At 36.0% G+C, this 27,488-nt stretch overlaps 3 protein-coding genes across 3 annotated transcripts; 2 read left to right on the top strand and 1 right to left on the bottom strand.

Moving 5' to 3' along the window:
- Positions 1 to 12,511: 12,511 nt before the first annotated feature.
- Positions 12,512 to 15,538, top strand: LOC133797060 (rac-like GTP-binding protein ARAC7). Its single transcript, XM_062234832.1, has 8 exons — positions 12,512 to 12,992; positions 13,297 to 13,384; positions 13,532 to 13,641; positions 13,852 to 13,915; positions 14,018 to 14,082; positions 14,163 to 14,228; positions 14,383 to 14,489; positions 15,257 to 15,538. Exons 1-8 carry the CDS (start codon positions 12,891 to 12,893, stop codon positions 15,285 to 15,287), a joined length of 633 nt encoding a protein of 210 aa, XP_062090816.1. The 5' UTR covers positions 12,512 to 12,890; the 3' UTR covers positions 15,288 to 15,538.
- A 3,420-nt stretch (positions 15,539 to 18,958) lies between these two features.
- LOC133797059 (cyclin-dependent kinase F-1) lies at positions 18,959 to 21,094 on the top strand. Its single transcript, XM_062234831.1, has 2 exons — positions 18,959 to 19,563; positions 19,929 to 21,094. Exons 1-2 carry the CDS (start codon positions 19,075 to 19,077, stop codon positions 20,817 to 20,819), a joined length of 1,380 nt encoding a protein of 459 aa, XP_062090815.1. The 5' UTR covers positions 18,959 to 19,074; the 3' UTR covers positions 20,820 to 21,094.
- A 30-nt stretch (positions 21,095 to 21,124) lies between these two features.
- Positions 21,125 to 26,950, bottom strand: LOC133797057 (probable plastidic glucose transporter 2). The gene is made up of 14 exons (XM_062234830.1): positions 26,729 to 26,950; positions 25,974 to 26,145; positions 25,539 to 25,650; positions 25,333 to 25,400; positions 25,091 to 25,223; positions 24,347 to 24,446; positions 24,127 to 24,239; positions 23,952 to 24,045; positions 23,400 to 23,553; positions 23,051 to 23,194; positions 22,893 to 22,966; positions 22,401 to 22,489; positions 21,906 to 22,020; positions 21,125 to 21,699 (listed from the first exon to the last, which is right to left on the bottom strand). Exons 2-14 carry the CDS (start codon positions 26,095 to 26,097, stop codon positions 21,517 to 21,519), a joined length of 1,503 nt encoding a protein of 500 aa, XP_062090814.1. The 5' UTR covers positions 26,098 to 26,145; positions 26,729 to 26,950; the 3' UTR covers positions 21,125 to 21,516.
- Positions 26,951 to 27,488: the final 538 nt, after the last annotated feature.

Here is a 27,488-nt window from a genome sequence, read left to right as displayed (position 1 = left end):
GTGAACTCGTCGAAGACTGACTGCAACTCTTTAGTCTTGTTGAGGTAGGCAGTCATCTTGTTATCCCGGGCCTGGTAGCTACCTTGCATTTGGTTGACTACCAATTGAGAATCACTGAAGACCACGATCTTTTTTATTCCCATGTCTTTGGCTAGTCCGAGTCCTGCTATCATTGCTTCGTATTCAGCTTCATTGTTGGTAGCTTTGAACCCGCATCGGACTGCTTGTTCGATTATGTCACCTTGGGGTGAAGTCAGGACGAGTCCGAGTCCACTTCCTCTGGTGTTACTTGAGCCGTCTACTTGCAACTTCCAGATTCCGACTGATTGTCCCTCGGTCAGACAACAAAGTTCTTTTTCTGCCTGCACATGCATGTTAGGTGTAAAATCTGCAATGAAATCAGCTAATACCTGAGATTTGAGGGAAGTTCGTGGCTTGTATGTTACTTCGTACTCGCTGAGCTCTACCGCCCACTTGGTAAGTCTGCCTGACAATTCTGGTTTATGGAGGATTGTTTTGAGTGGGAAGGTGGTCAAGACCGTTATTGGATGGCACTGGAAGTATGGGCGTAGCTTCCTTGCTGCGTGGATGAGTGCTAGTGCAAGCTTCTCCAGCTGGCTATATCGGGTTTCTGCATTAAGCAAAGCTTTGCTTACATAGTAGACTGGAGACTGCTTGCCTTCCTCTTCCCGGACTAGGACTGCGCTAACTGCCGTCTCGGATACTGCTAGATAGATGAATAATGTCTCATTGTCTTTTGGCTTTGAGAGGAGAGGCGGGCTGGTCAGGTACTGTTTTAGCTGGCCCAGTGCCTCTTCGCATTCAGCTGTCCACTCGAAGGTTTTTGATTTCCTTAGCGTGTTGAAGAAGTGGTGACATCGTTCTGAAGACTTTGAGATGAATCGGCTGAGTGCTGCAATGCGTCCAGTTAGTTTCTGTACGTCTTTTATGCACGTTGGGGAAAGAATCCTTTGGATTGACTCTATCTGTGCTGGGTTTGCCTCGATTCCCCTTTGGGTTACAAGGTACCCAAGGAACTTTCCTGCAGTCACACCAAAAGAACATTTAGTTGGATTCAGTTTCATATTATATTTCCTGAGAATGTCAAAAGATTGTTTTAAATGGTTGATATGGTCCTCTGCAATGAGGGATTTGACGAGCATGTCGTCAATGTAGACTTCCATCGTCTTCCCCAGTAATCCGGCAAACATCTTGTTGACTAGTCTCTGATATGTTGCTCCTGCGTTCTTCAATCCGAATGGCATGACCTTGTAGCAGAATATGCCTAAGTTGGTCATGAAGGCTGTCTTTTCCTGGTCGTCTGGATGCATCAGGATCTGGTTGTATCCTGAGTATGCGTCCATGAAGCTTAGGAGTTCATGACCGGCTGTGGCGTCTACTAGCATGTCTATGTGCGGTAATGGGAACGAGTCTTTTGGACACGCCTTGTTGAGGTCTGTGAAGTCAATGCAAACTCGCCATTTGCCATTCTTTTTTTTCACAATGACTACGTTAGCCAACCAGTCGGGATAATGCACCTCCCTCACGAACCCATTATCAATAAGCTTTTGAACTTCTTCGTTAATGGCTTTGTTCCTTTCAGGGGCAAATTTTCTTCTTTTTTGCTTCCTTGGTGGGTAGTCTGGATCAACCTGCAATTTATGGACAATTATTTTGGGGTCAATTCCAGTCATGTCCGCATGGGACCAAGCAAAACAATCATAATGGGCAGATAAAAAGTCAATGAGCTTAGTTCTGATGTCAGGATCCAATCGTGATCCGATTTGGACTTTGTGATCTGGAAAGTCCGGATGTATCTGGACTTCGTCCAACTCCTCCATGTCTGGTTGGTTCAACTGGGAGTCAGTCAGTCTGTCTTCCTGTAATTGCTATAACTGAGCGGGTTTGGGTTTCATGGTAGTCTGGTAACACGCTCTCGAATCTTTCTGTTGGCCTTTAATTTCTTTTACTCCCCACTTAGTTGGGAACCTTAAAACTTGGTGGTATGTTGAAGGGACTGCCTCCATTTCATGTATCCATGGTCGTCCCAGTATCACGTTGTAAGCAGACGGAGAGTCTACTACCAGGAATCTTGTGCATAGATTGACTCCTTCGGCATAGACAGGTAGCTCGATCTCTCCTAGTGTGTTCTTTTGTTCTCCACTGAAACCGATGAGGATTGTAGTCTTCTTTATAATCTTTGATTCATCTATCCCCATTTCCCTGAGAGCACTTAAAAATAAAATGTTAGCTGAACTACCATTATCAATAAGTATACGTTTAGTAAGACAATTAGCAATGTAAAGTGCAATGACAAGAGCATCATGATGTGGGTTGAGGAGTCTGGTTGACTCTGTTGTTGAGAAACTGATGGTTTGAGCTGGTAGGTTGATGGTATTCTTCTCTGTCTCGTCGGACTCTCCTTTGACCCAGTTGGTCTGCCTGGCATGTCTTTTGGCTGCTGAATGGGTGACTCCGCTTACCTCAAAGCCACCAGTTATTACGTTCACCGTCCGTTCATGAGTAGGTGGTTTCGGCGGGGTTACTTCTCTTCGGACGACTGACCTGTCTGCCTCCTGCTGGAATGTTCTTTTGCCTTTGTCTGTAAGTAAGTCAGTCAGGTGACCACGCTTTAACAGGTTGGATACTTCGAGTTTTAAGGCAATGCACTCATCCGTTCGGTGACCGTGGTCATTGTGGAATTCACACCATTTTGCTTTGTCTCGCTGGTCAGACGGAGTCCTCATCCTTTCCGGCCATTTCACTTTGTCTCCGAGTCCTTTCAGTACGCCAACGACTTCAGCTGGTGAAATTGAAAGATTGTATTCTGGTATCTTTGGTCCATCTCGCAGACGTGTCTCGGACGACCGGTTGTACTCCCTCCTTCTGTTCTCTGATCTGTTGGGATACGGGTATGGCTCGGATCGTCTATCACTCTGCCGTCTGCCTGCCCTCGAGTCTCTTCGAGTGTCTTTCCTCGGAGAAGAGTGATAATAGTTAACTTCATCCTCCTCCCACTTGATCTGTGCCCAGGCTTTGGCGAGAACATCTTCCATCGTCTTGCAAGGATACTTGGTAAGTTCTTTGTATAGGTCTGAGTCGTACCGGAGTCCCTTGCGGAAGGCTGAGATGGCTGTGTCCTGATTACAATGGGTTATAGAAACCTTTTCTTTGTTGAAGCGGCCTACGTACTCTCGTAAAGGCTCACCCCGTCGTTGAACTATGATGTAGAGGTCTTCTGCAGACTTTTCAAGTTTCCTGCTACTAGCAAACTGCTCAACAAAAGTGTCAGTCAATTGTGCAAAAGTAGAAATAGAATTATTAGGTAAATTAGTATACCACTGGAGGGCTGGTCCAATCAGACTAGAACCAAACCCCTTACACATGCATGCTTCCCTCATATCACGTGGGATGGCAACGGTGAACATCCTCTGCCTATACTGTGCGATGTGATCATCCGGGTCAGACGTCCCGTCAAACATCTTCATATTTGGGAAGTTGAACTTCTTTGGCATTTCCACTAGTGCAATGTCATCTACGAATGGAGAGTCCGCATAACAGCTTGCTGCACTCTTCTTAATCGGAGCCGGCATCCCAGGAATCCGTTGAATGAGCGCCTCCATCTCAGCTAACTTTCGAGCCAACTCAGGATCTTGGATTGGAAATGAGCTTGTGGTTGCTCGGCGGATTGGCTCGCTCAAGACTGGGTGATTAAATCCGATTGCCTGTTGCTCAGGTATATTCTGACCAGCTCCAATGATGATCTGGCTGGCTCCAATGGTAGGCTGACTAGCACTTGGAACCTGCTGCTGTCCGGGTCCAGTGACTGGCTGACTGGCTCCTGGAATCTGTTGCTGTCCGGGTCCAGTGGCTGGCTGACTGGCTCCTGGAATCTGTTGCTGTCCAGCTGCACCGGCTGGCTGACTGGCTCCTGGAATCTGTTGCTGTCCAGCTGCACCGGCTGGCTGGCTGATTCCCGGAATCTGCTGTGATCCGGGCGCATGTTCAGTCATGGTTACCTGTTCGCCTGTATTGACAACATAATTTTGAATGTTAGACATGGTGGGTGGAGTTTGATAATTCCTTACCGAGGGTGATGGAACTGTCTGATTCGGTCCATCACTGTTAGAGATAGGAGTGAGGTCTCCCAGAGGTTGCATAGGGCTGACTGGGCCTCGGAAGCGGGATGGCTGAGCCTCGGTGGCTTGAGAGGACATGGCCTCCATTCGTACGAGCAGGTCAGCATTTTCAGTTTCGAGCCTCCTCATTTTCTCGCGTTCTTCATTCATCTGGGCAGTAAGAGCAGCGAGTTGAGCAGACAGATCGGGTGTCTCAGTCACGTCTGACATGGCTCTCAAGTGAACTTTTTGATCTCTTTGTTGATCGTTTGATTGCTAGGGCCCCACGGTGGGCGCCAAATTGTAGAGGTGATTTCCTACAATTGATTAGATGGGCACCAGCAACCTGTCAATAACAAAAAGAAGAGAGACGAGAGTTCAATTGGGAGCACCGGTGGGGTGTCAGCCAAAGGGACTCCGACGCTCAAGTCAGTCGGGTTGTAACGAGAGCTAATAGAAAGTAATAAAATTAAGATATAAATAGTCGAAATGATGATGGATGAAGGAGTCGTAAAATGGTCAGAGTGACGATGGCGATGACGGAGGAGTCAAGCGACTAGGTCAGGTCCAATCAGACTGACTAATTAGTCTTGCTTGACTGGATTGCTCAGAAATAGAGTAGCCTTCGTTTCAATTAGAGAGTAAAGAAAGTTCAGTGATTATTTGATGCCTTTTCTCAACCTCTGATGGTCTTATTTATTGTCCTCCTCCTCGTTCCGTCCTCCTCCGTCTTTCTCCTTCGCTTGACTCGCTCCAAGTGGTTTTATTCCGAGATTCTTGGCGAACGTGATGGGAGCCTTGACTGTTTCAAGGTCCCTGGCTGACTGAGTGTATCCGAATTCGGGTCCGGGTATGGTTTTGGGTAATTGGATGGTACTTTGTATATGCGAGCCTATTTTACATGGGCTTTGGGCCTTCTTGGCTAGTTAGATAGCTTATTGGGCTGACTGACTGCTTGTTGGACTATTATTTTTCAAGTATACGAATTTTGTCCACTACAGTGTTTTGCAAAATGGTTCAAATAAACCCCTAAAATCAATTTTGGTGAATGTTTTTTTTAACTAAAATCACAAATAATTCACCAAAATAATAATTCAATTGAAAAGCACAATCATTGTGCCTAATAACTGTGTTGTCATATTCAATTTTTCTTCATCAAAATTAAGTTTAGGGGTCTATTTGAACTTGTAATGCCCTAAAATCCCTAATGTAGTTTAATAGTTGGATTAGTAGGCCGGGAGGGCCATAATTGATTTATTATGCCATTAAATGATTACGTGCATGTTTATGGGAATTATATTATAATATGATGTTAAATGCATGCATGCAGATCCATATTTCATCATAGGGGCATTTTGGTAATTTTGCTCGTTGAGGGCGTAATTGTGTATTTTCATGCATGTTGGTGAACCATTGTTGATGCCACATAATAATGTGGATTTGTTCGAGCCATTCAGCATGAGACGATCTTTGAGTGCAAGTTAGCGGTTTGGTCATAACGGGATTAAGTTCGAGGCTCGGGGTGAGACTCGGAGTATTTTGGTGATTAGAGCGTTGCCGGGAATTAAAGGGTAACATGATATGAATTATTGGTATCTGAGAATTTTGAGAATAGTGGGAAATGGAGGGTGTTAATTATGATTAACGAAATAGGCGGGAAATGACGGTTTTACCCTTGGGAGCCTTTAGAAAACTTTAAATGACCTAGGGGCAATTTAGTCTTTTCACCCCTAGGATATGTTTAAGCCATTGAAGGTTGTGGAATGTTAGCCAAAACAGAGTATCAAAGCTTCTCTCCCGTACAACTTTCCTTCTCATTTTCTCTTTATTTTCTCCTTGGATTTTTTAGCTTAATTTGAGGATTCAAGGTAGGGAAGAAGATCTTGAGGGCTTAGGATTGTGTTCCACCATTGAAGATGGTTCTAAACTGAGCTTGAGGTAAGTTTCTAGCCATTAAAACTCTGGTTTCCTCTGTTTTTGTTTTGAAATTCAGCTTGGATTTCTAGGTTGGTTAAAGGGAATTGACGAGAGTTTTTGGCTAGGGTTACTTGGGTTGTGATGCCTAGGGCATGTGTAGATGGTTTTTGGGTTCAATTGGGACTTAAAATGAGGTTTGGAAGCTTTTAGTTCAGGTTGGAAATGGTGGAGTCGAAGGGGGAAGATTCAGGGCAAAACTGGTTGGTTGTAGCGCTACAGCACTACTCAGGGGGGTTTCAATCTGTCTAGAGCGCTGGGGTATAGCGCTACCCTATTTCTTTAGATTCCTGCTTTGGGCCTTTTTAAGGGTTTTGGCTCGAGGTTTCAATTCCAAAGGCTCAGGATTGAATCTACTCACCGTTTGGGTACAATTTTGGGTCCCGGGAGTGAGGTTTAGGTCAAGACCCTTTTATTGTTGATTTTCATTAATGGAAGTTATAATTGGTTATGATTAGATAACCGCTAAGGAATCAAAAGGTCGATCGTTCTCAAGGGTCGTTCTTTTATTATTTCTCGCTCGAACTAGAGGTAAGAAAATTGCACCCCATATGTGGCATGCATGGTTATTCATGAGGCATGTGAGTGTTTAAATGTGGACATTGATTGCATAACAAAGGCTTGTGCATGGCACTGACTAATTAGTCAAAATTGGCAATGGTGTCAGTATTAAGTGTGAAGTTGTGACTCACTTGTCAAGTTGGGCAGTAGTACTAAGCACTGGTCACATGGTATTGACTAATAAGTGAAGAACGGTCTTAGCGTGTTTAACGCAAGCCGACAAATATTAGATCTAATCAACATCTGCATTGAATGACTCATAACGAGCATTAATACCGAACCGACCTCAAGTTCGATGAAAACTAAAAGCGTTTGTCTAGCCTATGGCTAGTCACTTAAAGCCAGGGCCAGAGGCCCCAAGTGACTGCTTTGTCACATGGCTATGGGTGCTGAGTCCTAGTGACTTACTCATCAGTCACTCATCTAATTAGGGCTAAAAGCCATATTATGGTTAAACAGAACCTCAAAGTGATATTCACTCATCTGTTAAGGGCTATAAGCTCTGTATGATTATCTTAATCATCATTTGGTATTATTTACATGCATTAATGAGTTTTCTTGTTGGGCTTTGGCTCATGGGTGCTATATGGTGCAGGTAAAGGGAAAGAAAAACTCACTCAGCCTTGAGTGGAGAGCTTAAGTGGTGATGTGTACATATGCGGCTGCTTGACCACCACGGCCAATGAGTTCTTGGAGGAACTAGGGGTTAACCCTATTTTTGCCGCTTAGGTTGGCGGGTTCTAATTTTACACTGTAATGACCATTTTGGATTGTAAATAATTTATAAACGTTTTTATGGGCCCATGAACAGTTTTATGTTTTAAATAAAATATATCATTTCCTTTTGATTGGTTTTCCACCTTAATCTATTAATAACACCTAGATGCACATTTATAACCAAACAACTCGATTAGCGAGTTAAGCACGGTTCAAAATTCACAGTAACGGTCTTGGAGTAACCAAGGTGTTACAGAACCATTTAACAAAACATAGAGTCCAAAAATGTATATACTCTTAATTATATATAATTTGAAAATTTTGTTAAAATTTAATTTGTATTGATTATTGTTTTTTAATTAATTGATTATATTTTAATTTTAAAATTAATTTATAATAATATATGAGTTGGACAAATTAGATTAGCACACTTGTTTAGTTCAATGTCACATAAGCAAAAGTTAACGGTGTTAGGAGGTGGATAGTAAATGTGCACTTATTTTAGAGTATTACGGTAGTTTTACCGTCAAGAAAAAAATTGAAGTATTTAAGTATAACAAACCAACAAGCATAAGTAGTTTAACTATGATTATTTAAACAAATGAGATGTTAATTAAAAGATAACATATAATTTTTTTTTTAATTTTGGGGCGAAAGCCTTGATGCATTAGGATCTTCTTTGGCATTTTGTTTGGTTAGTATATACTTTTGAATGACCTATACAAATCGTCCCAAAATTCATCATGGAAGATCGGACTTGAGTCAACTTCAATTAAAGAAGGAATACAAAGATTATGTACGGCTATCCCTGAAGATGCTGTCTTGGTTGTTCGTTTTTTCATCTGCTTAGCCTTTTTTTGCCTTATTGGCTGGCAATTTGGCATTTTGTTTGATCCACATTTTTATTACTTTCTAGTTCTAATAATAAAATTGAACAAAATTTTGATTATCGAAATGTTGATTTTTGGGATGTAGGTGTTTCTGCCAGCTTCAACCAGACTGGTTACTGTGAATTTGAAAAGAAACCCATTCCATCAATATATTCCAAAGCAAACAATGAAAAAGTAAGTAGCAAACAAAACCATTTTATTCAACTTTCCAGCTAGATTCTTCCTTATATTACCATACAATGCCAAAATCAAATAAATACTTTATGCTAAAACTTGCATGTGTTTGCATAATGAAATGCTAAGGCCGTGAAGTTGTTGCAGAGCTCTATTAAGGTACTTTGGAACTTGCCAAATAATCATTTAACGTCATCATCAATTGAATTTGGCTACAAAATGATGATCGCTTACATATTTTGTAATCTTTCGGTTTGTCGTTAAATTGACTATAGTATTTAATCACACTCAATATTCAACTTTATTCTTCAAAATACTTGGACAAAACACTTGTTTATCTCTTTTACTTTAAAATTTTCTATTTTTTTATATTATTTAAATATTATATTTTAATATATTTTATTAATTTTAAATATTTCTTTAACTATTAATAATATAATTATATTTTTAATATTTATAATATTTACCTAAATATTTTCTCAAGCTATTAATATTGTAATATTATTATAATATAAATTATTTATATCTCTTCTATATAAAAAATAAGTAGATAACGAAAATTCTTAATTTTAAGGATTTGTTTTGTTAATTTTTAGTAGAATTGTCTTTTTATTTTAACAATGAGAGAGGAGAATTTAATTTTTGTTTTATAAATGTTGTTAAATAGTTCTATAAAAAGTTTATATCTATATAGTTTTTAAATTTGGTATAATTTGTAATGTACAATTTTAATTGATTTTAAAAATATTTAGAGTCTTTAAAATAGATTTTGATGATTTTTAAATAGGATTTAGATCAATAAGGTGTGGCCAATGTATCTCCACATATTTTTAGTTAGTTTTGATGGCAGAGACTTTTGATAGAAACAAAAGTAGCTATTTGAGTAGTTATGCCGTCAATATTTTACACAAATATTTAAATACTACAAAAACAACTACTTGGGAAATTTCATTGCAAATTTCTCTATTTGACCAATGAGGTGTGACACATGACCTCCGCACAAATTTTTGGTTAGTTTTAACAATGAGATTAAGGACTGAAACAAAATAGCATTGTCATCAAATTTTTTTTTTAAATATTTAAGTGCTATAAAATCTATTTAAAGAATTTCACTGCAAATTTCCCTAAATTATTGGATGAAATCTTAAATTTTTTACTATATTATATTTTTTTTCCATGTGAAGTCAACAAAGGTAGGTAGTGTCTTCAATTTCAAACTCAATGGTAATTTAAGAATTTACAGATAATACTACAAGTGGGATAAAAGAGGGCATGATCTCCATTATTTTTATAGACAACAACATGATATCCAATGAGAGAGAGGAGTATTTTCAAAATGTAATATTTCAACCCACAACAACAATAAGAAGATCAATCTGTTAATGATTAACATAAGAATCATAATAGGTCATCATCTTACCATAAGAATCATTAACTACCACCAGCAGTTAAGTCAACAAGCGTTGAAATGTGAAAGACTAATAATAGCAATTGTATAAACCAATCACTTCCTATTTTGTATCCCAATGTTTTCTTCTTACACTATAACCAAACACATGTTTAATATTCCTCCTCGTGAAAGCTTCAGTACAGCTTAGACTGACCAAGGAGGCTTTATGAACTCCGTTATTGTGGAACGATGCAATAGCTTCGGTTAGATCAAAGCTCAAAATAGCATAATCAAATGATTGTTTAGCTAATGATGGATTTTGCGCTATGGAATAAATTAAAGAACTGAAGACGCTTCTAATACCGATAGCAGCTCCTGCTGAAGTAATTGTAGCAACTCCGAAACATTAATTTTGCACCTTCTAACATTTCTTAAAAAATCAAATTCTCATCACACTTTCTTTTTTATTCACGATTAAATGTTATGGATTCCTCATCCATGGAATCCTTATCAATTCTTCCCCCTCATTCTTTTTATCTTGGCATCTCATACAAAGACTCAAAACTAACCCAATCTTGATATCCTCACTAAACACGAAAAAAAATATTGGAATTTTTGAAGACTTTACATCACAAGTGAGAAATGGTTCTTAACCAATGGTGACTGGCTCAATTTTTGACCTTTAAGCGATGCTTTCTCGATCTGATTTCTCACTTGAAGAAAGATAGCCAGCCAAAATTCAGTGGAAGCTTTTGTGCAAATTTCATTAAACACTGTAAAATTGTATAACCTATAATTAGCAACAGCAATTCTGAGTAGGTAGGAAAAGTGGGCATATTATTATAATTAAGTAATATTACAAATACTATGAGATAACAAACAAAAGAATCCGTAGATTATGCCTGAACATACTACAAGCATATGCACATAATATGTTACGTCTTAGAAAAGGCACAAAAATAAAAATAATAGTAAGAATAAAAATAACAATGTGTGACAGATTGGGAACAAGGCGTGGTCGGCAAAGTGAGAGATGGGTAGGACCCATATTTTTTTTAATAAATACACACTTCCAAGTTTGATGCATGTGTATAACTTTTAACTAATAAGGACAATATCCAACGGTCTCTTATGAGTCTTTTCAAAATTTAAAACCATTGATTAAGAAACTAAAAGATAAATAAATGAAATAGGAAAAATATTCATATTCTACTTATTCTTTTACGTGACAAGGAAGAAGATAATAAAGAAGGGTTGCGTTGCATTTGTCTTATGCAATTGTTGGCTTGCTCCTTCATGGCATCGCAAAAGTCAAGCTTGACCTCAGTCAAATGGACCAAGCAACTAGTGAACAAAGCACTTTTACTTATGGGAATTACCATTTCAGCAACTGTAACTGTAAGTTTAAATTATTCTTTTGATCATAAAATGTTATTATGGACGGATCCACCATAGAGTCAGACTCCCCCACAAATTTTAGTTGTTTTAAATTTTCTTTAGAATTTTTATCAATTTTTTGTTTGTTAAGCCCTTTTCTAAAATAACAATTTATGAAATAGTCCCCTCTTCCCAAATTTTCTGGCTCTGTTCCTTGATATTACAGTAATGGATATTACTATTTACCCTTTAATTCCACCTTTAAAAATCACAAGAACGATGTTCATGAAAGGGAGAAAATGGTAAAAGATAAAGGGAGAGTGATGATTTCAGGGTATTTGCAACATCTTCTTACAAGTATGGCGAACAAAATTACAGTGCTCGAGACCTAAATTCAATTACCTTAAAATGTATAGATATTTAGTGCAATTACCCATTTGTTTTATACTAAAGTAAATAAATAGATTTAATGAAACATTCAATATTTATAATTTACTGAGTAAGTATCATGTAAATGTTGAATGTAGTTGAGAATATCAATTTAAATAAAACTATTTACAATTGGAGTTGTCTTGTATTTTTTTAAAGGGGAATTATCTTGTATTTATGTACTATACTTTTTCAATATGGGTTTTCTTTCCTTTTCAACATATATTGAAATGTAAATTTTTATAAACATTATTGTTAAGGGGTATATATAGCATTGGATACCGCATTTAATATAAGAGTAATAAAATGTATACACACATTTTATACTAAATTATTACACAATAATTTTTTAAAAACTAATCATATTGATTCAAGATGGCTTTTATTAAGTTAAAAAAAGACTAGTGCATAAACATAAATATGCGTAATGTTTTAGTTGAAATAGTGTTTATACTATGTCACGTGCCTCGTAACCATTTTATTCTCTACGGTAAAATCAAACAATGATAGTACTAGTAGTACATAGTTCATTCATAATAGCATTAATTGAGAATTCAAGGCACTATATAATATATTACCCCTGTTTTAACTTCCCCACGAAGTTACCAAATAAATTACGAGACCAAACCATACCTTGTTGTCGTCTATTTCTTTACACGTTTTTTTTCTTTTCTTAATGAAAATGAAATTATTACCTGTCGTAAATAGTATTATTATAATTATTTACGTGTATGGTTGCAAGTTGAAACCAGCAAACAAAGATTAGAAGAGGGCCTATAGTTAGGTACCCGTTTGAGAGAGGGTCCCATATTCTGCATTTTCAAAATATTTGTGTTGGATTTGAAATTTATATAGAGGGACGATAAAGCTCAGAGTCGTTTGACTACAGAAACAAACAACTACTTCTACTACACACACACTCTCTCTCTCTCTTACTCTCTAATTCTCTCTCCATGTTATGTTAAATAATAAATCTTTTTTCTTGAAACCAGAAGAGGGTATTTCTTTATTAGCTTAACTTCTTGACCTTGGCTTGTATATTATCTGTGCTCCATCTTCCATAGTTTCTTTCTTCTTACATACACGTCCGCACTCCTTTTCTTTTTCTTTTTCCATTTCTCCCTCTTCCTTCTTCTGTTTAACTTTTTCTTTCTTTTAAGCCCAACTTTTGAAGATTCAAATACATACATATATGTATATGTGTTGATAGTGTACTTGAAGAGTTACTGTTTAAGCAAGTTGTTTGGGTTAGCGGCAGAGATGATGAGTGCTTCGAAGTTTATCAAATGTGTCACGGTTGGAGATGGAGCTGTTGGCAAGACCTGTATGCTCATTTGTTACACCAGCAACAAGTTTCCCACTGTAAGTCTTTCAAGCCCATTTGAAAAAATTCCACTTTTTATTTTTGTTTGAGGCAACTTTCTTACAAGTTCTGTCATTTAAGGATGTTTCAAAAGATTTTGTTTCTGGGATCTTTAAAACTCACCCAAGTTGTTAATTTACTGTTTTTTTTTCCTTTCTTTCTTTGTCGTCTTTGTCCCTTTTCATGTCTACTCATTTGTTTTTTTTTTCTGCATATTTTTAAGAAGAGGGTTAGAAGTATGAATAGTTGTATGTGTGCTCTTCCCATTTTTTGTGTCTCAAAAGTTAGCTTTTTTTTGGGCAGGATTATATACCCACCGTATTCGACAATTTTAGTGCCAATGTAGCTGTGGATGGGAGCATTGTCAACTTGGGACTATGGGACACTGCAGGTTAGAATAGTCCTCCAGACCCTGAAGCCTAAAACTTTCTTTTTAGTATTTCTTTGTTGGCGTGTTGTGGTCTCTTTAGGGTTTGGGAAAGGGTTTTGTATTGTTCTTGATGTCCTAAACAAACTTGTTTCCCTTTTGATTTTAAAGGTCAAGAAGACTATAGCAGGTTGAGGCCACTGAGCTACAGAGGTGCAGATGTATTTGTACTGGCTTTCTCATTGATTAGCAGAGCAAGCTATGAGAATGTACTTAAAAAGGTACTAATTTTTTTATTTGTCATTGTTTATGCTGGAAAAAGCAAGTCATTTCTATTTCTGTTAAAAGCCAACATAGTTTTTTTCTTTGCACTTTTGTTCCTCTCATCTTAGCTTTTGAAAATGCGTCAGTAACCTAGCATGACTTGATGTCTTTTATTTATAAATTTTACTAATAAGGTCGTTTCTGTAATGGGATTTCCTTTTTTTTAGTGGATGCCTGAACTTCGACGATTTGCACCAAATGTTCCAATTGTTCTTGTTGGAACAAAACTAGGTGGGCATATTACCTTGCCTTGTATATTTATTTTCACCATTGTGGTCTGTTATAACTAAATTTGGAGCATCATTAAATTGACATTCTTCATCTACGTTTCAGATCTTCGTGATGACAGGGGTTATCTAGCTGATCATATGGGATCTAACGCCATAACATCTGCTCAGGTATATTATGAGGAAGCATTTTTGGTTATTACCTTGCAATGAGTGAATGAAACTAATTCAATCACATGCTTATGAAACAGGGAGAGGAGCTGAGGAAGCAAATTGGTGCTGCAGCTTATATTGAGTGCAGTTCTAAGACTCAACAGGTATACACAGCTTTTAGAAGAGTTCATAATTCTTTATGATGTTTTCCGTTGAAACTTTCAGAGGAATGCTCTGTCTTGCAAATAGTTTAGTTGGGTAATGATTGATTTTAATGTTTTGTGGATACTGAAAATAATATTCTTCTTCACTCTTCAGAATGTCAAAGCTGTTTTTGATACTGCTATTAAGGTTGTTCTTCAACCTCAAAGAAGGAAGGAGATGGTTCGGAAGAAAAGGCATCGACGGTCTAGTTGCTCGATTGCGTGAGTACTTCCATTCATAAGTTCCTTGATCTGTTTCTTTGTTGCCCAAACGTATTGCTGTCTAGGATTGGATTGAGTGAGTATTTGCTCATTATTGATAAGAGTATTTAGAAGCTAAAATTTCAACATATTAGATTAGAGAGAATTAAGAACACTTCAACATGAGAAGGTCCAGTCTTCCAGGTCAAATTGAATCCAAAACACCCCATGTGAAGGTGAACTAGTGAATGTGTGGTGTTGCCTTAGGATCTTGGGTTGAGAGTTTAAGGCATGGTTTATTTTGATAATTTTGAAATTAAAACGGCAAAGAGAGGTAAAGATGCTTCTCTACTTGGCAATACACAAGGGTGACATGTTTTGTTGTCTTGGCTTGAGCCAAGCTCTACTTTAAAGCGGGGGACCTCAATTGACCAGGAAATAGTCTAGGAGAGTACTTTGAATGGCACCAGAATCGTGCTGTCAAATCCAAGCATGTGAGTGATGTCTGCATGAGAAAAAAATAAAAAAGAAGAAATATAAATTTTGTTCTTCTTTACTGTCATGTACGTTTCTAGTCAATCCTCTGATCAACTTTTTCTGAAAATTAATCTGAGCTTTTATGATAAGATACTTTTCACTTTCAAAATTACCATGGACCTGAAGACTCTGAATGAGATAATAACTATTATACTGACTGCTTTTATTTTAGTTCATCCAAAAATTAATTAGTGTAGGGATATATTTTAGTTGATTATGTTAAATGTTCTTTGTTCTTCTCTTAACTGCAGGAGCCTAGTATGTGGAGGCTGCGAGGCTTAGGACAGATTAAAGCCAGATTAGATGACTTTCACTCACTTTTGGAATGGAATATTGGTTTGTAGTTTTTGGGGGGTGTTGAACAAGGAAGGGCTGATTATTACTGATAGCTAATGATGTTCTTTTGAGTGTATTATAATAGTTTAGACACAGTTTACACCAGAAGGTAATGAAGGGAATTGTTCATTCTCTTATCGAATATACTGTCACTGGGTAAATCATGTCTCAACATATATGTTTTCATTCTCTCCTCTGTGTATTTTCCTTGATGCCTTTTGAGCCTAATGAAATGAAAAATTTGTTGCTTTGGTTGTTCTATATTATGTGTTACCCTGAAACATATGGTGAAAATTGCCAAATTATCACTGGCACAGTAAAATTTTGTGAGTGTCTCGTTTTTACCACAAATAGTAAAAATGACATTCGAATGGTAGAAATCTCTGCCTGAACAAAGCTTTTTACGAGGGTAAATTCCTTTACTTGGAATGAAGTGACAGTAAAAGAGTGGTCAAAAATCAAATCAAAAGAAAGAGAAAACCACCCCATAAATTCCCTTTCAGAGAAGTTACCCAAAAGTTTGAGACAAGGAAATGTTCTTACCTAGAAAGTAATCTCTTTTGGTGTGAAAATTAAATAAAGACAAAAGTAATGAATGAGAAGAGAGAAGTGGGGGAATTAGATGGATGATAATAATGGCTTGAGGCAGCTTCCACTTCCTTCTGCCTCTTATATTGGCAGGAAGAAGAGGACAGAAGTTATGATAAAAGATGGGTCCTGCTCCTCCTGTCTCATGCTTCATTCTGGTTTGCAGACAGGTAGGTTTTCCTGCCTCTTTAATACTACTACCAACCCTCATTATTTTGGATTATAAAGGCCATAGATTACACTTTTTTTTTTAAATTTTTTTTTACATTTTTGCAACACATTTTAAAATTTTTTAGAGAAAAGTTGAATCAATTAAGGCACCTTTTTTAAAAAAAAATTAAAATTAAAATTGTAATCGCCCCTCTCAAACCTAAAAAAGACTTGCCTTGGAGGCTTTTGACTAACCTAACCCATCAAGTTATATCCATAAAATATTTGTCATTCAATCTTTCACATGGAGAAAAATCAAAGATAAAAAAAGTAGATAGATCTAGTGGAATATCAAAAAGAGGTTGGAAATTGGATTTTTCTTTTTCTTTAAAATTTAATTTATATATTAATTAATATGTTCATCTATAAAGATGAATATTGTTCTATTTGTTTTAGTTATAAATCTTGGAGATATTATAATTTAGACATAGGTAATATTATTTTGACTTCTTTTAAAAATGACAATTTAGATCTTAAATTTTACAAAATAAAACAAAAGTGTTGCTATTTGACATCTTAAAGCGCACAATAACCACATGAGGTGTCGCTTTGGTTAGCGAAACATTATAATTCTTATTAAATTCAAATAAGTGAACATGATATTAGATTGCACCAATAACAGTATGTCACCTACTTGTAGTGTTGGACATTTGTAATACCCTTAGCAATTATCATAAAACAAAATAATATCTTGAGCATTTAATCAAATTAATTTTAAATATAATATTTTCATATGCTAATCAAAACATTCCCCACGTTTTTATATGTGGCGGAAGTCTATGTCCATTAATGTATATTAAAACGAAAAATACAAAATTTAATCAAAGCACTTGTAATAATTATTACCAAAGGAGTTATAACACTTTATTATCGTGTTGTTTACTTCTTAATCAATTTACACCAATCTATTTGATAAACTAATATTAAATTATTTTTATATCGGAGTTTATCAAAACTAGATCTATAATTAAGATTATGATGTCTTTTATATAATATTTATGGTCTTAATAAAATTTTCAAAAATAATATAATACTGATTTGTCAATAATTTGCTTTATATATATAAATTAAAATAGACGAGTAAACTGTAAAAAAATAATAAAAGAAAAATTAAATTAATTAAGTGATATATTTTTATCTTTATCTGACAATCATATATATAAAAATTTATACCACTTCGTTTGGTATGTCCTATGGAAATATTATTTTAATTATCTATATTTTAAAATTCTCTAAAAATACACCATTTATTTTATAAAAGAGCTAAAAAAAGGTCTACATTAGTAAAAAAAAAAGTAACATAACCAAAATATTATTTATCTTAATACTTGATTAAGTCAAATTATAAAATATATCTAAAAAAAATATTGGTAGTTCTCTCCTGATCTATTGAAAGGCATCTTACTTATTTTTTAGAAATTTCAAATAATTTACGTTATCGAGATCAGAGTTTAAATATCTATTCTATGCGCTTATAATAAATCAGACACACGTTCTGACATTTTAAATCATTCAAAAAAAAATTTAAATTTGTGAAATACTTATTATAACTACAATATACATAATTATATAAAAAAAATTAAAATTATAAGTATATTGAAAATACAAAAATATACCATTAGATTTTTTTAGGAAATTACGGGAGAATTACCCACAAAAAAATATATTAAAAAAAATAGCATTGTTATTTAAAGGCATTCCGCATTCACATTCCTCGTAGGCAGAAAATAGAATAAAAAAAATATAAGATACATCTCAATTTTTTTGAGAAAACTTGGTGTCTTTATAATTCATATCATTTTTTCTTTTGGAAAGGAATCAAATTCTCTTTTCTTGAAGTGATAAATTGGAAAACAATTGAAAAGGATATAGATAAGAGATTTTGTGGATGTTTGACTATTTGACTAAAAAAAACTGTTTTTTGTTTTTTAAAAGTTAAATTTTATTTTTTGATTTTAGAAAATAATTTTTAAAATCAAAATTACAAAATATACAAAATTTTGACAACAATAAAAAGTTATTTTATGATGTTCTTAAGTTTTTTTGTCTATCTTTTTTTTTTTACTATTATCAAATATTATTTTCTCTCTCATCAATTTTTATCACCTTATTTTTTATTTCTCTCATCACTTACTATATATTTATTTTCTTTTTTATTTTTTTATTTTAGAAAATAATTTTTAAAATCAAAATTACAAAAAATACAAAATTTTGAGAATAATAAAAAATTATTTTATGTTGTTCTCAAGTTTTTTTGTCCATATTTTTTTTCTTACTATTATCAAACATTATTTTGTCTCTCATCACTTTTTATCTCCTTATTTTTTGTCTCGTTACTTACTATGTACTCATTTTCCCTCCTTATTTTTTTTTTTGTTACTTTCTATCTTTTCATTTTCTCTCTTCTTACTTATTTCTCCTATCAATTTTTCTCTTATTAATTTTTCTTTGTCACTTTTTCTTTCCTCAAATTTTCTTAACCTTGCTTTCTCAATCCTTATTTTTCATTACATTTTCTTTCATATTACTTTTTTTTTTTCATATTACTTTATCTCATTAATTATTACAAATTTTGAGAAGATATTTTGCTTTGTAATATATTTATTAAATTTTTATTTATAAAAAATTAATTTTTTAAAATAACTATTTTCTGTCCTTATTTATGAAACACAATTTTGAAAATAAAAAACAAAAGAAAATTCCAAACATTCCTGTGTTTTTAAACAAAATTAAATTAAATTATTACATGAATATAAAGAAAAAGAAAAACGAATGAGGGGCATTTAAGTAATTTAGTTTGTCATCTTTCTCATCTGAAGCTGTACGCATCAGTAGTAATCACAGTCGTCTCGTCGTCCTCAAAGCCTCATCATTCGCGCTCAAAAACTGTGCTCCTCCGTTCCAGAAACTACTACTCAAGATCATCCATTTCGATATGGACCCTTCACCGCCCAAGAGCTGGAGCATCCATACCCGAGCCGAAATCATCCGAAAATACGAGATCCTCGAACGGGTTGGATCCGGGGCCTACTCCGACGTTTACCGGGCCCGTCGCCTCTATGACGGCCTCATCGTCGCGCTCAAGGAGGTCCACGACTACCAGTCCGCCTTCCGCGAGATCGAGACCCTCCAAATCCTCCAAAGTTGCCCAAACGTCGTGGTTTTGCACGAGTACTTCTGGCGAGAGGACGAAGACGCCGTGCTTGTCTTAGAGTTTCTGAAGACCGATTTGTTCTCGGTCATCAGGGAGGCCAAGAAAAGAGACGATGGTGGAATTGGTCTCGGCGAGCTCAAGAGGTGGATTCTGCAGATTCTTTCCGGAGTTGATGCGTGCCACAGGAATATGATCGTCCACCGTGATTTGAAGCCCAGCAATCTGTTGATCTCTGATGATGGAGTTCTCAAGTTGGCCGATTTCGGGCAGGTAATTTCCATGAATATACTTTCTTTTCTTTTATAGGGTAAAGTCAAGGAAATTAGTGTTTTCTTGGTGTCTAATCGGTTGTCTCTTGAATTAGTGTATTGCATTAAGTATTGTATTGAAGTAGTAATACTATTAGTTTTCGAGCGATGGGGTTGGTCATCATTATCAGTCTTTTGATTGTGTAGTGAATTTAATCGACCGAGCATGAAAAATGATGGAAATCTTGAGAATTCAAACCATTCTGCCTGTGGAAGGATCCTTACCAAGAGAAATGTGGTTGATTGGAACCTCCATTGCATTAGTCTCATTGTGGTCATAGATATTAGGAGAGAATGTTTGGTTTGAATTATTGACTTTGTTTGCAGGCTAGGATACTCATGGATCCTGGATACGGTGGTGAGAACCCAGGTTCTATAATTCAGCCAAATGAGGTAACCCCTGAAACAGGAATATCATATCAGGAACGCTATAGAAGTCAAGTGCAAGAGCATGGAACAATGATGAGCAAAGAAGAATTTTTGGAAGTGTTGGATGGTATAAAGGCTAAAGATTTAGATAAGGAGACATACATTCCTGATGGAGATACATCTTGTCTAGCCACTTGCACAACGAGCGACATTGGCGACGATCCTTTCAAGGGCTCTGGTTCTTATGAGGCAGAGGATGTTGGAGAGAACAGCCTTGGTTGTCTCACTTCATGTGTGGGAACTCGTTGGTTCAGAGCCCCTGAGCTTCTCTTTGGATCCACGGACTATGGCTTAGAGGTTGATCTCTGGTCATTAGGGTGCATTTTCGCAGAGCTTTTCTCCTTGCAGCCACTTTTTCCAGGAACTTCTGATATTGATCAGCTGAGTAGAATCATAAATGTTTTGGGCAACTTAACTGAGGAAGTCTGGCCAGGGTGTGCGAAACTTCCTGATTTCAAGATAATTTCGTTCAGCAAGGTGGAAAATCCCACTGGTTTAGAAGCTTGTCTTCCTAATCGTTCACCTGAGGAGATTTCTATTGTCAAAAGACTTGTTTGTTATGACCCTGCTAGTAGAGCTACAGCCATGGAGTTACTTCAAGACAAGTATTTGAGTGAAGAGCCACCACCGGTTCCTTTGTCTGAACTGCGTGTTCCTTTGACCAGAACTGGAGAAGATGAGACTGATAGCTGGGGTCGTTTCAATGACATGGATTCAGAGTCTGATGAGGATTTGGACCCTCTCAATGTTACCACCACAAATACTGGTTTTTCTATTCGGTTCTCATGAGCTCGAAGGGCGTTGAGGTGCTTTTTGTCGTTGTTGTATCGTTTTTTTTTTAATATATTCTTTGGTATTCATAGACCAATTTTCTAAAATACCCTGTCCAAAGCGAGAAACACCAATATTGGTTTGTGATTTTGTTTCTTCCCTTTCAATGGAGCGAGTATTTGGGTCTTCTTTTTTGCTTTGCTTTCATTTTCTTTTCCGGACAGGAGTAGAATTCAAGTTGTAATTGCCTTCAATCATTGCAAATGACTACTAATAAAGACACTACTCGTACCGAAAGCTATTAGAACTCTGATAATATCACCGATGATAAACTCATAATTCATTATAGAAGAAAGTATGTAACTGCAATAAAATGCTCTTTAAAACTGTCTTTCCATTCAGCAATGATTTGGATAAATTAAACCACAGTACTCACGTGACATGACCCTGGCTAAAAAAGCTCAAACTTAGTCCACATAAATCCGTGCAGGGTCACTAAGATTGTCCTTGGATAAAAGTAATCCTGCCTAATCTCTAATATATGCACCACTCTCACTATGTGTTTGTTCCATCGAATCGAAAGGAACTCCTGCTTCCGACCGATGATTGGTAAGTGTATATAATTTTCTACTAGACTAAGTTGACAACGTTTAAGACTAGTTATGACGTAGGTATCCCCCAGCACCAGCAGTTGAAGCTTCTTTTTTTTCTTTCTCTAATCCTGAGGAAGAAGCGCTATCTCAATCTCTTGAAGTGACTTCCCTTTGGTTTCCACCACGTTTCTTTTCACAAAAACAACTGCCATCATGCAAAAGGTAGCAAAGATTGAATACAAGAGTCCCGGCCCAAGTTGTTCCAGCAATCGCAAGAAAAGCAGTCCAACAAAGAAATTTACCACCTGAAGATTGAAGAACAATGAGTTTCGGAAAAGATTACACGGTAGAAGTTCTTTTTTTTTTACAAAAAAAAAAAAAAAAAAAGACCTCAATATTTGCATGGACCAATCTGAAGAGAGTATGTATATTTCAAAATGCTATTGCCTTTAATCTAAGGCAACAAATAAACACAGAAAATAAACAAACATGAAAAGGATAAAAAATTTACCCAGTGCACCGACATACAAAAGGCCATAGCTTTAGCCCGAATTCGGTTCGGGAAGATCTCTGAGAGGAGAAGACCAGGAACTGGACCAGCTCCAAGAGCAAATGTGAATACGAACCTGCAGTTAGTTATTATAAGTTAATATACCGACAATTCTAAGTAAAATACTAGTCGCTGCCTAGTGACCATGGATACTAATACTAGCTGTTAGGAATTCAGTATTTCCACCCAAACTATTCTTGTGGTTTGCTTCCACTGATAGCACAGACAAAATCATAAGAACCATTGTCCCGATTTCCCAAATTTTGTTCGAAGTTTTCAGCATTATAAACATTTTTACAAATTAAACATTCTGGTTAGCACAGGACAACCAACTCCTCCATACGGTTGTCAGTGAAGTGCTAGACAAATTTGTATGTTGCTTAATTAATTTATTTGATTCCCTCCTAACTACTACATAATTTTCAATTTCAAGAAAAGAGTAAAACTAATACTCACATGAGCATACCACCAACAGAAAGGTACAAAGATCCAGTCTCTGATGCAAAAGAAGTTGCTGCGGCGACTTGAATTGCCATTGCCATTGACTAAAATGATAAAAACATATGTGTAAGCCAAGGCATTGATGCTTGTAAAGTCCATTTATTTATGTATCAAATCATAAGCCCAGAAAAAATGAAGGTCTTAATAGCTGTGCTATCTGAGTGTGCTTTTGAGGTAGTACTGATTCTTTACTTTTATTAATAGAGATAAAACTAAAACTAAAACTACAATGATAGGGTGAGATTTGCTGGCTAAAGAATATCATTCAAGTATAGAACATATTTTTTCTCAACACATGAAAGCTCATTTTCCTTGGTGCCATGAACATTAGTCCTGTGTTAGTGACTGTCCGATATATATCCCATTTTGGCTCCACGTAAATATTATGGAGGTACATAAGTTCAATACGAAGCACACTGAAAAAGAATATATACAGTGAAAAATTACCATGCCGAAGAAGCTCCATTGAAGGAGAATTTTCCTTCCTAGCTTATCCATCAATGCTGTTGCAATGACCGATCCTGAAAATAAATAAAAGTGAATGGTAATGAGACGGACTGAAATAATTCAACACATGTAACCTTGTATCTAGAAGCAAATTATACCTGTTAAGTTCACAATCCCTATGAAGACATTTGCAAGACTTGATGGTACTCCCGCTTTCTTAAAAACAGTCGAAGAGAAATAAAACACAGCATTTATACCAGATAGCTGTTGTAAAGCAAATAGGGTTGACCCAATAAAAACAACTGCAAAAGGAATGCGTGAATAACAAAGAACTTTCGGAGAAGGAACAAAGAAAACAGATGAACGGAAGTGTAGCATTACAGATTTTGAAAACAAGGAAAAGAAGGATACATATTCTTATATAAAATAGATGAATGGAAGCTTAGAATTATAAATTTCACAAACAAATGATATTACCAATCATACAAGACAGTATCTTATCTATACCTCTAAAATGAGGGCCAGATAACAATTCTGAAATCTTAACAGAATCTATATCATCTCCTCTGTCTAACTTGGCCAGCTCTGTCATTGCTACTTTGACATGTGCTACTCCAAAAAGCTTCTCAAATTCAACTTCCGCTTCAGCAGCTTTTCCTTGCTATCAAATAAAATAATAGTGAGAATGCTATAGGATGTTTTCAATAGAGCCACTGACATAATTTTCAGATTATGCAAAACACGTATTTTTTTAACTAATTTTATGTGTTTTCTGTATTATGTCTACATAGTAGAAAAATAAGTCGCTTTCATGTATGTTCTGTTTAAGAATAGGAAAAAAGATATGACAGACAAAAGGAGAAGGTCTCAGCCAAAGTGAGAAAAATCCCAGGAAATTTATCATTGTTAAAAAAAGAGATGAAATGGATACATAACCAAATGGAACTAACTCTCCTCATGAAAAGAAAAACATAGTAAAAAAAGTCTGAAGACCATCTTCTTTTTGCTAGTCAAACATAAAGCTGTGATCTTCTATGCAAAAGATGAATGCATGCAAACCTTGTACAGCCAAGAAGGACTTTCCGCACAGAAAATCATGGCAAGAGCAAGTATTGTAGCTGGAATTGTAGATACCCAAAAACAAACGCGCCACCTGAGAAAATAAACTATAATGTACTTCCAAACAATTAAATATATAAAACCAGAGACAGGAAGATCTGGAATTCATTCTTACCAGCCAGCAATATCTTTGACAGGGATTCCAACTAAAAGAGCCCCCATGATCCCAAGGCATGTAGCAATTTGGATTAAGCTTCCATAAGTACCCCTAACAAAAGCAGGTGAAACCTGCCAACGATAAACATTGGAAAAGTTGGATGAGATAAAACTACATCTTTGAGATAGTGGAAAAACACACGCTAACACCTGCGAGAAAGATTTAATGGTCCTCGTACCTCAGTTACATAGAGAGCAGCAACAGGAGGTCCCAAACCCATACCAGTCCCAACAAATAACCTTCCTAAAAGCATGCCAGCAAGGGTTTTGCTTGTTGCACTGAAAAATTAAGATTTATCTTTAGAATGGAAGTCTTCAACTGAAGAGTATCAATTATAAGAAATGGATGAAAGAGAGAAATATAACCACTGCGAGCACTTCTATATTTATTTATTTTAAAAAAAAAAAAAACATAAACTAAACTTGTGAATAAATATGAAAAGGCCACTAGTAAATTAATTGATGCAAACACATATAAAAAGCTCAAAACTTGACAAACTAAAATCTGTGTATTATACAAAATCAATTTATTAATAATGAATTTTCCCCCCTTTTAAATGTAATAGGCTAAATTGACCGATTGGTCAAATTGTTCACTATGTCGTGTGTCAAATCTTAAACAGTCAGTGAGCCTATAGATGAAAAGCAAAAAACTACTGCATTTCTTCCCACAAAGGAAAGGAGAAAATGAGGATATCATAGCTACACCGTAGGAGTATCAAGGAATACACCCACCACCGTAGAGTAACAAGTGCACATATATGATATATCATAAAGAAATAGTTTCAGAAATGTACAGGACTAGCTCAAAGCCAACCTCAAACCACTATGGTCTTGAGAATAAGGTTTGTTTAAGTACTCAATCAGAATGAAATGATTTTGATAGCAATTGCTTTATGGAACAATTACATGATTCACATCACCTCATAGCAGCACCAATAATCATAGGCAGAGCACACAGCTGAAATGCCCTACGACGCCCAAGTCCATCAGCAATCCAACCACTGAACAAAGATCCAATAAAGGCTCCACCCAGACATGTACTCACCACCAGACCTGTACATGAAAAATTAAAATGTTATAGAAGAGGAAGCAGACTTCAAATTAAAAGTTGGAGTGCGCACCCAAAGGGGGGGAAACGAAGAGGATGAATAATGCATCTCACCTTCTGCCAATGTATTACCACTGAAACCAAGGTCAACAGAGATGCTTTCAAGTGGTTCATTTACTACTCTGCACATCATAAGCATGGAAAGAGAACGCATGTCATTAGTGCAATTTCTTTCTTATATATGTAGGGTCGTGCAAATAACAGAGCGAGCGATTATATAACAATACATATTTATACAAGTTCAAAACGAAGAAACCAACCCCAGATGATAGCCAAATAAGAATGAAGATATGGTTGCCACCACAACATGCGGAAAAGAAAGCTTCCATGAAGGATTTGAAGTTTCTATACCCACATCGTCCTGTAAAAGAGCTAAAAGACATAGCAGAGTTCAGCCCATTTATTCAGCTGTACCGTATCTAAACATATTGTTAACTAAACGATTTACTTGATGAACGAATATGTGATTTATATCCTCAATCAAAAGAGATCAAAGAAAAGCTGAAAGGAAACACAAATTCAAATCCTCACAGAAATCTCAAACCAGGAACATGAAAAATGGAACAATTCGGAGAAACAGCTGTTTAAATGACATTATGATTCAATAAAGCTACTAGTAAATCCATGGCTTATCAGATGATCACCATGTAAACTAACAATAAATGAGCTCTGTATGATCAAAGGCATGCACATACCAGATTTAGCTTCCACATCCATAGTACTCATATAATCTCTTGATTCCACATCAAGAGAATCAGTATAATCTCTCGACGTTAAGCGCTTGTACATCGAGGAAGCTTCACGTTGGCGTGCCCACATGCCACGATCCCCTCCCAGATTTGGAAACCTCAGTGTTTCACTAATTCACTGCATCCATTAAAGAAAATTAATCAATTTCCCATTCCAAAACCCATATATATCACCAAGTTACAATAAGTTCACCTGCCTTCCAACATCATAGTAATTATACTGTAACCAGTATAAGATGGTAAAGTTAGATTTTAAATTCAAAAACTAAGTTGAAAATTATGTAATTCAAACTGATATGTCCATTATTCTTGCTTGCTTGACATATTATGCATAAAATCACTAACTAACATTTTTATCTCAAACATCTAAATTTTGGTAATAGACCAACATGACAAATATTAACGTTACTAGATCTCTAAATACACAATGAACAAGTTTCAATGATGAGAGTTGGTGTTCTTGGGAGACAGTAGCTAACTCCACTACTCTCCTCCTCACCATCGTAGAAGGCGAAAAAAAATTGACAGGATCAACCAGCTCAGTTGCGATTGCGAATCAAATGCAACACTACGAATATTTTTCTATCTTTTTTAGTTTAAACAGATTTCAAAAAGAAAATCCAAAAAACAAGGAGGAAAACATAAGCAATAATATGAATCAATAAAAACGGTAAGACATTAAAACGAATTCTAATGCTAACCTCTTCTACAGCACCGATCATGGACCAGATCTTGGAGGAGCTGAACAAAGAAGTTTCTGGAGAAGGCACTGTATTCAAGTACCACTGCTAATCAAACTTTATACGACACCTCCACAACTCTTTACGACTATGCTGTACAACCGCTTATCGTGCGCCACCCGCTACGACGTTTTTCTCTCTCTTTTTCTTTTTTCTTTTTCAATACAATGAATATATTTATGTTCTACACACACAGTCGAAGCTCATAAGTGAGATTAGGCCGTCAATTATTGGAAAAGTAATCGAAAATTCGCAATAGTTCGTCCACCAAACAGACAATGAAATAGGAACGACAACACGACAGTAATTATTTTAATAAATTATTAAAATAAAAAAGAAAGAATGATTAATTAATTAAATTTAATAAGGACATAGGCGGTTGAGGTGAAGCCAAGTGTCCTGGACAAGATTAGTATTTTTCATTTCTTTACAGCTTTGTCAGACTACGCGACGTTTGATCTCCACGTGTACTATTCTCGATAGTTGTGCTTTTCAATTTTGTTTTTTTGTTTTTTCATTTTTTGCGTACGAGGACATTAAAGTTGGTTATTTATAAAGGAAGACGATTACCTTCTGTTTAGTCTTTAGAGTTGCTCCGTCCCTCCGCCGATTGTGTCGAAAAGCGCGTGAAAATTATGGGGAGTGAATGAAGGAAAGGAAGGTGTTCCGTCACGCGAGCGAGAGAGCGAAAGAAAGTATATAGCACGCGCTGTAGGTTAGC

The sequence above is a fragment of the Humulus lupulus genome, chromosome 8, assembly GCF_963169125.1.
Source record: "Humulus lupulus chromosome 8, drHumLupu1.1, whole genome shotgun sequence".
Classification (NCBI taxonomy): Eukaryota; Viridiplantae; Streptophyta; class Magnoliopsida; order Rosales; family Cannabaceae; genus Humulus; species Humulus lupulus.
Note: the sequence above shows the minus strand (reverse complement) of the source record. Positions and strands in the feature narration are given on the sequence as shown.